The 8972-nt window shown below is 51.6% G+C and overlaps 1 protein-coding gene across 1 annotated transcript in view; it reads left to right on the forward strand.

Annotated features, from left to right (window-relative positions):
- Positions 1–4935, forward strand: part of CALHM3 (calcium homeostasis modulator 3) — an 8351-nt gene extending 3416 nt beyond the window's left edge. Inside the window, exons 2-3 of the mRNA XM_017531136.2 lie at positions 1315–1570; positions 4069–4935. Coding sequence (XP_017386625.1) covers positions 1315–1570; positions 4069–4560 — 748 coding nt within the window. The 3' untranslated portion in view covers positions 4561–4935. The remainder of the gene's footprint in view (positions 1–1314; positions 1571–4068) is intronic.
- The last annotated feature ends 4037 nt before the right edge of the window (positions 4936–8972 follow it).

The raw sequence follows: 8972 nt of genomic DNA on the forward strand, positions 1-8972 counted from the left end.
CTGCCTAGAACATATTTATAGCTCACACTGGTGGGTAGGTCATGCACACACCTGGCACACACCATTGGATTTTTGTTTGTTTTGTTTGTTTGTTTTTTGAGATAGAGTCTTGCTCTGTCAACCAGACTTGAGTGCGGTGGTGTGATTTCAGCTCACTGCAACCTCCGCCTCCTGGGTTCAAGCAATTCTCCTGCCTCAGCCTCCTGAGTAGCTGGGATTGCAGGTGCCTGCCACCATGCCTGGGTAATTTTTGTATTTTTAGTAGAGCAAGTGTTTCATCATATTGGCCAAGATGATTTCGAACTCATGACCTCAGGTGATTACCTGCCTTGGCCTCCCAAAGTTCTGGGATTACAGGTGTGAGGCACGACGCCTGGCCACCATTAGAGGTTTTGTGAACAATCCAAGGCAGAAACAACATCTGTACCCGGTGCACCCTGAGCCTCTGTTCCGTGTTCTGGGGAACATCTCCCTGCAATTCAGCTGTGCAGGGTGGGTCACAGGCACTGGGTGTGTCCTTGGCTTTTCCTCTGGGGTCCAGTGGGCACAGCTCCACTGGGCTCCTGTCCTGTGGCCAGCACCCCATCAAGGTCACTACAGGCAGGGGCAGAGTTGGTCAAAAAATATGCCTGAGGCCAGTCGGAGGGTGGGCTCCTGGGATGCCTTGTGGGCAGAGGTGTTAGAGGTGCTGCCTTTGGAGGGTTACCGGCAGAGCTGTCTTAGCTTAGGCTCTCCTCCAAAAGCAGGCTCTGGAAAGAATGTGATAATGAGTGGGCAACTGGGGCTCAATCCCTCAGGGGTCCCCCTCAGAGCATGCATAGAACACACCTCAGAATTGTCCCACTGAGGAGTTAAGAAACTGGGATATTTATCCACAAGGCCTTGTCTGTCTGGGGTTGGAGATTGATTTGGGAGGTAACTTTTGAATGCTTTCAGCCTATCCCTCTCTGGAGCAAAAAATCCTCCAAAGCCCTGGGGGCAGAACAATGCAGGTGCTTGAGGTAGGAGGTGAATAGAACAAGCCACCAAAGCCACAGATGCCTCAGGCATGGACAGGGCACCAGCAGTGTCTGCTGCAAGGCCTAGGACAGGAGGAATACCAACTCCTCAGTGCAACAGCCCTGGGGATCCCAGGGCCCCCAGCCCTCCTTCCTCCCTGCCTTCGGTTGCTGAGAACTCTACACTGGGAGCTGCAGCCTGATGTAACCCCACCTGGGACTTCCCAGCAGTCCATCCTTGCATTCCCCCTGTAGCCGCCCTGCTGCAGCTGAATTCGGGCTGCCCCCTGTGACACCCTCCTTCCTCCGCTCCCAGGTACATGTGCTCCTCTGTGCTGCAGAGGGCGCTGGCCGCCCCCCTGGTCTGGATCCTGCTGGCCCTCCTTGATGGGAAGTGCTTTGTGTGTGCCTTCAGCAGCTCTGTGGACCCTGAGAAGTTTCTGGATTTTGCCAACATGACCCCCAGTCAGGTACAGCTCTTCCTGGCCAAGGTTCCCTGCAAGGAAGACGAGCTGGTCAGGGATAGCCCTGCTAGGAAGGCGGTGTCTCGTTACCTGCGGTGCCTGTCACAGGTAACTGGGGTGATCCTCCCCTCGCCCTTGCACCCTCACCAATCCCCTGCATTGGTTCTGGGGTGGGGTTGCGGGTGATGAAGAATGACAGATGATGGGTTCAGCCCATCCCCAGGAGGCACTGCACACCTTCTTCCCACCCGTGAGAAATAATACTAATCTCCACTTGTTAAGCATTTGTGTGCCAGGCAATGTAGTGAGCATTTTATATGTACTATTTCATTTAATTTGGGGAAAAAATTATCATCCCATTCTCCAGGTGAGGAAGCAGGCTCTGAGAATTTAGTTCATAAGGCCAAAGTCACACAGCTTATAAGAGGCAGAGCAGGGATCTGATGAAATTTCATTATTCCTCTTAACCACCTTCCAACAATGTAGGTCCTTTCCAGATGCCAGTCTTCCCAAAAGGCACCAACTCTATTATCCTGGGGGACAAACCCCAGCTCTACTCCCAGCCCAGACTCCAGATTCCACCACCACTGCTCCCAGAGCCCCAGCACTGGGCTGTGTCCACCAAAAAGTATGCATGTGAACCCACTACACGCGGAGCACCACCAGGGCTATAGATAATAAAGACACAGCCCCTGCCCCTTGGGGAGTCTGACAGGCTCATGGGCTGGCCAACAGTGCAGTGGAGGGAGGACCAGGGTGCAGGATGCTCTTGATTCCGGCTCAGACTGTGACCTTGGCCACGGGACTACCCCTCTGAACCTGTTTCTCATGCAAAATATAGGGAAGCTTGGTCTCCCCCATCTTGATAATCCCTGCAGGCTTCAACACTCTAGGCTTTCCCTAATTCAGTGGAATGAGCATGGAATTTGCAGTGAGACCAGGGTTTGAATCCTGACTTAGCTGTAAGTTACCAGTCATGTAAAGTTTAGCAAGTTGTTTGGTTTTACTCACCTTAAATTTGCTGATGGGGGTGAGTCCTGTGAAATGCCAAATGAGAGAGCTTTATAAATCATGGAAATCACTTCTGTAAATGATAAGGATTCAAATATGTCCCTGTGGTTTAGCGGCGTGACTTCCCTGCTCCAGGTCCACACAAGTGCCCAGGTCTCAAACTAGGCCTTGAAGAGACTATGGCTTTGGAAGGTGGAGAGGAGGAAGAGGAGTCTGTCGGGTGTGGGCTCCAGCTTTAGAGAACTGCTTCCAGTTTGTTCTCACTCCTGGCTTGGAACACTGTCCTCTGTTCATATTGTGTGTCACTGTCATTCATCCGTCAGTCTTGGCCCTCAAGGTCAACTTGGGTGTCCCTCCTCTGGACTCCTTCTCTATGACACATACCCAGTCATCACCTATTTATCCATTTCCTCCACTAAGGTATGAGCTCTGTGAGAGCAAAGACTGAGCCCCCAGTTCCTAGCACAGGGCCTCCCACAAAATATAGCACACAGTGGATGCCTAGATGAGAAGATAGACAGATAAGCACCCACAAGGATGACAAGGGACTGGATAAAAAAGATGACAGGGACCTAACATGGTGGCTCATGCCTATAATTCCAGCACTTTAGGAGGCTGAGGTGGGTGAATCACATGAGGTCAGGAATTCAAGACCAGCCTGGCCAACATGGTAAAACCTCATCTTTACTGAAAATACAAAAATGTGTTGAGCATGGTGGCATGCACCTGTAGTCCCAGCTACTCAGGAGTCTGAGGCAGGAGAATCGCTTGAACCTAGGAGGCGGAGGTTACAGTGAGCCGAATCACACCATTGCACTCCAGCCTGGGCAACAGAGCCAGACTCCATCTCAAAAAATAAAATAAATAAATAAAACTATGAGAAGATGGATGATGAATGGTTGGATGAGGGGGTGGATGCGAAGATAGATCAAGGGAAGGAAGGAGGAGCATATGGCAGCATGAATGGTTGGGAGAAGAGAAGGATGGATGAAGGACAGATGGAAGGATAGTTAGGAGGCTGAATGGATGGGAAGATGACAGATTTACAGTCAGACAAGAGGATGGATGATTGGATGGGTGGGGAGATGGTTGAACAGGTGAATGGATGAAAGGATGAGAGAATGAATGGAAGGGAGGATAGATGGATGGATGGAGGATGGTTGGCAGGACAATGACTGAACAGGAAAGTAGATAGATTTGAGGAAAGATGGATGGGAAATGTAAATGGAGGGACTTTGGAATATCTTTGCCACACTATACAGGACAATTCCTCAGGTAGCAGATGCTCTAAGAGTTAATTCAATTTACAAGGTTACAGGGATACAAAAAAGGACATGTAATCTGATGATCACATTAATTTTCTTTGTGCCCATTATTTGCTCCCATTTCATCCAATACTCTGATTAATGAACTACGATGTTTGGAGTGATATGCTGCTGTCAAATTCTCTAAGGAGTATTTGAATCCATTGGCAAATGCAGAATATTATTATGTAGACATGGTCAAATATGCAACATTCATACACTCATTCATAAATAGATATTTTTAGGGTTAGGCCCCACCCACACCTAACCTCGCGCCTCCCTACCCTGCAGGCCATTGGCTGGAGTGTCACTCTGTTGCTGATCATCTTGGCCTTCCTGGCCCGCTGCCTGAGGCCCTTCTTCGACCAGACAGTCTTCCTGCAGCGCAGATACTGGAGCAACTACGTCGACCTGGAGCAGAAGCTCTTCGACGAGACCTGCTGTGAGCATGCGCGGGACTTCGCGCACCGCTGCGTGCTGCACTTCTTCGCCAGCATGCAGAATGAGCTGCAGGCGCGGGGGCTGCGCCGCCACCCTGCAGGCGGGAGCCCTGAGCCCTGCACAGTGCCTGAGCCCCCAGAAGACCTGGACAGTGGCAGCGGGAAGGCCCATCTGCGCGCAATCTCCAGCCGGGAGCAGGTGGACCGTCTCCTGAGCACCTGGTACTCCAGCAAGCCGCCGCTGGACCTCGCTGGATCTCTCGGGCTCTGGGGGGGTGGCCTGAGCCACCGCGCCCCTGCCTTGGCACTGGGCACCAGGCTGTCCCAGCACACTGACGTGTAGGGTCCCGGCCAGGCTAGAAGCTGCAGTGTTCCCAGGTGAAATGCCGCGCTGGGGTCTTTCCAGGCCAGTGGGGACCCCACAGCAAAGCAGCCTAAGTCTTGTTGGCCTCCTTTTTAAAGTAGCCCAATCTCTGCCTGGTGTGGCCTCCAGGTGCTTCACAGACTTTAATGTGGACTCGATTCACCGAGGTCCTTGTTAAGTACAGGTTCAGACTCAGTGCAGCCAGGACTGAGTCTGAGATTCCACAGTTTAAACAAGCTCCCGGGCGATACTGATATGCTTTTGGTCAGTGGACCAAACTTTTGAGTAGCAAGAATCTAAGTACATCTGCCAGGGGTCTGGGCTGTAGATGTCAATTCTAAATAATAGTAATGATAATAATAGCAGTATATGCTTATACTGTGCTTGCTATGGTGCCAGGCAGTGTTCTAATTTCTCTACCTATATTAACTCATTTAATCCTCATGATAACTTAATAAAATAGGTCTGATGATTAACCCCATTTTTTTAGAAGAGAAAAATGAGCTTAAGGTGCCCAGGATCACTCGAGTAAGAACTGGAATTTCATCCCAGGAGGGCTGGCTCTGGCTCTGAGCTCCTACCTCAGTCTGCTGCCTAAATAGTTAAATCGTTTCATTGTGTAATTGTCTTTGTTTGTGATGAAGTTTTGATCTGTTGCCCAGGCTGGAGTGCAGTGGCAACTTCCGCCTCCCATATTCAAGCGATTCTTCTGCCTCAGTCTCCCGAGTAGCTGGGATTACAGGCATGCACCACCACACCCAGCTAATTTTTGTGTTTTTAATAGAGATGGGGTTTCACCATGTTGGCCAGGCTGGTCTCAAACTCCTGACCTCAGGTGATCCACCTGCCTCAGCCTCCCAAAGTGCTGGGATTACAGGCATGAGCCACTGGCCCAGCCTGTGTAATTGCCTTTAATTCTCTGCGGTTTCTAGCAGCTCTACCAAGGTTCTCATAGTAAGTTCTAGCAAGCTCTGCTAGTTGAGTTCCTCTTGAAACCACTAGTTAGTGCCTCTTGCTGGCTACTACAGATGATTCTTTTATAGTTTCCGGTTGAGGGATTTTTCTGTGTTGAATGTCAACGGGGTAACTAACCCTCCCAGCTCCCGCCTTCCCAGGCCCCACCAATTCTAGCCAGCTAAGGCCGAGCAGCCCCACCTGGGCCCACCTCCTTCAAGATGCAGCTCCTCTCAGCAGCTCCACTCCCCTTCGGGGGCAGGGGCTCCTCCCTCACCTTCCACGCACCACTGGCCCCACCGCTAGCCTGAGCCCTGAGCTCCACAATGCTCCTTCCTAAGACAACCCCCTCCCCTAGACATTTCCAGGGGTATCTACTGCTGCCCTTAGCAAGAGGTTGGCACCCTAGTGAGGATTTCCTCAGAGCAAAGTAGGGTTGTGGGGTCTAGCTCAGGGGTAAAAACCCCTGAAATGCCGGTGTTAGAGCTGCTGGAAAAGCTGCCACTCCTATAATCCCTGCACTTTGGGAGGCCGAGGCAGGTGGATCACCTGAAGCCACAAGTTCGAGATCAGCCTGGCCAGTATGGTGAAACCCCATCTCTACTAAAAGTATAAAAATTAGCTGGGCGTAGTGTTGGGCACCTGTAGCTACTGAGGAGGCTGAAGCAGGAGAATAGCTTGAACCCGGGAGGCAGAGGTTGCAGTGAGCCAAGATTGTGCCTCTGCACTCCAGCCTGGGCAACAAGAGTGAGACTGTGTCTCAAAACAAAACAAAACAAAAAAACTGCCACTCCATCTCTGGCAGCCTGAACAGGAAGGGTTTGGGGAAGATTTAGCCTTTGCTCTCCTCTGGGCCTCTGCCCCTCCCTGATGACTCATCTAGCCCCCACTTTCTACCCCCACCCCCAGACACCCTGCGGTCGCCTCCATCAGCACAGATGGTGGCTAAAGGAAGCAGACTCAGGTTCACCCCCATGCTTTTCTACTTCCTCAGCACCGCAGGAAATACAGCACCCCCCACCCCCCCCACCCCACCCCCGCCGTGATGCTCCCAACCCTGGAGCCCTGCCCCTTCATCAGGCAACTTTTGTTCTCCTGGGCTCTAGCCAAGAGATCTTGTGAGACCAGAAAAATCCCTGCAGCTCAGCCTCCCCCAACCTACTGGCTGTGGTCAGGCCATGCAAATGTCTGAAATGGTGCTGGGTTGGGACCCGATTTAAGCAAAGTTTTAGCAGTGACAGAGTGGGGAGGAAGGAGGAAGACCTTGGAGGTGGCCCAGTCTGCATGAGTGAGCTCCCAGCCTGGGAAAAGGAGACTCAGGGAGGCTGCTTTGGGCTCCAAGGAAGCAGCATCTGGGGTAAAAAGTTGCCGAATGCAATCTGTACTCTTGCCTTCCTATACTGAGTACTTAAAGAGCACCTACTGTGTAGAAAGTGCTGGGCGAGGGAAGAGGGAAGAGAGAATACACCGATGACCCTGCCCCTGCCCTCAAGCAGCGGTGCTTCCTTGTGCCAAGGAAGTAGAAAGGCATGGGGCGATCCTGGGTCTGCTGTCTGTGGCCAACATCTGTGCTGCTGGGGGAGAGAGGGAGTCATCAGCGAGAGGCAGAGGCCCAGAGGAGAGCAAAGGCTAAATCTTGGTGCTCTATTAGGGGGACAGAGGTGGGTACACAAATAATAAGAATCCAAAGCATAAGGTGTAAGTGATCTAATAAAGGCAAGTCAGGTGCCATGGGGAGTTAGCAGGGAGAAGGAGGCTCCAAGCCGAGGGGTGAGGGAAGGCTTCACGATGAAGGGTCATTTGAATGGGTCTGAAGGATGGGAAGGATTTTGACATGTGGAAAGAGAGAGAAGAGAGGGTGCAGAGCATCTCAAGGGAAGAACTGAGAATAAAGGCATAGGCCAGGCGGGTGCAGTGGCTCAGGACTGTAATCCCAGTACTTTGGGAGGCCGAGGTGGGCAGATCACAAGGTCAAGAGATCAAGACCATCCTGGCCAACAGGGTGAAACCCCATCTCTACTAAAAAAAAAAAAAATTAGCCAGCGTGGTAGAGTGCCTGTAGTCCCAGCTACAGGCTGAGGCAGGAGAATCACTTGAACCTAGGAGGTGGAGGTTACAGTGAGCTGAGATCATGCCACTGCACTCCAGCCTGGCGACAGAGCGAGACTCCATCTCAAAAAAAAAAAACAAAAACACAGGCAAAAAGTTGGGAAAGGGACAGAGCATGTTCTATTTATTCATTCAGCAGATACTCATTGAATGCCTGGAGTGGCCAGAGAGCAGGACAGATAGCCCTTCCTATCTTAATGGAGCTTCAAGTTTGGAAGGGGAGACAGGGATATAACAAGTGAACAGATAGCGAAGTGGAGTGGCGAGCAGTCCAGCCTGGCAAAAGGGAAAGGTCTTGGCCAGAGGGTCCAGGAGTCCCATCAAGCCATGCTCCCTGAGCTCCGTACCTGGGAATACATTCTCTCCGTTCTCTGTCCTTGACAGCCTTCAGATGTATCTTTCACCCTCTTTTGTTCCCAGATGTGTGGTTTCCAACCTGACTGTGTCCTGTATGTGGACCTCCTTCAGGAGACACAATGGCCAGCCAGACAAGGCAGGAATGTACTGGAACCATGACCACTGGCTGTTCCGGTCCCCACCCTCATGCAGCCTGGGCAGCCGCAGTCCCCATCTCAGCTAGGTTTGCAAGAGGAGGGAAGATGGCAGGAGACTTGAAGATTTAGCTCAGGACTTTGACTTTATCCTGCTGGCAGTTGGGGATGAGATACCAGTGCTTGGCGGCAAGGTCAGGAAGAAGGATGATATTTGGGTTCACCCACGTGGAGAGGATGCTGAAGCTGCCAGAATGGATAGGGCCGTCAAGAAAGGGACTTGCATGAGAAGAGGAAGGACTAAGACTTAGAGTTTTGGAGGGAACAGAGGAGGCAACAAGGGAGAGAGAGGGGTAATCACAGAGGCAGAGTCCAGAGGCAGGCCAGGGAGGAGAGAATTCCTAGATGGGGGAAGGAGGATCAACAAATCCAGTGGTGCTTCTGAGCAACCGAGCGGGGAGAGAACGGAGGGAAAGTCACCGGTTATTGCCAACTTCCCGGGGGAGGTAGTCCTGGCCAAGCAGATGGGTAGGTTTCTATACAATTCATATAAATCCCTGGGCACCTGCCCCAATTTGTGAGGATGATACAAGAGAGACCTTCAGTATCCCCATACGGGGAAAGGCACTGGGACCAAAGACTACAATGGAAGCGGAGAAATTGTGTCCACACTAGCATGCTCCCACTTCCAAGGCTCTTATTGAAAATGAGGGAGTCCAGCCAGGCACAGTGGCTCATGCCTGTAATCCCAGTATATTGGGAGGCCAAAGAAGGCAGATCACTAGAGCCCAGAGTCCAAGACCAACCTGGGCAACATGGTGAAACTGAAAAAAAAAA

This window comes from Cebus imitator, unplaced genomic scaffold, assembly GCF_001604975.1.
Source record: "Cebus imitator isolate Cc_AM_T3 unplaced genomic scaffold, Cebus_imitator-1.0 Scaffold71, whole genome shotgun sequence".
NCBI classification, from domain to species: Eukaryota; Metazoa; Chordata; class Mammalia; order Primates; family Cebidae; genus Cebus; species Cebus imitator.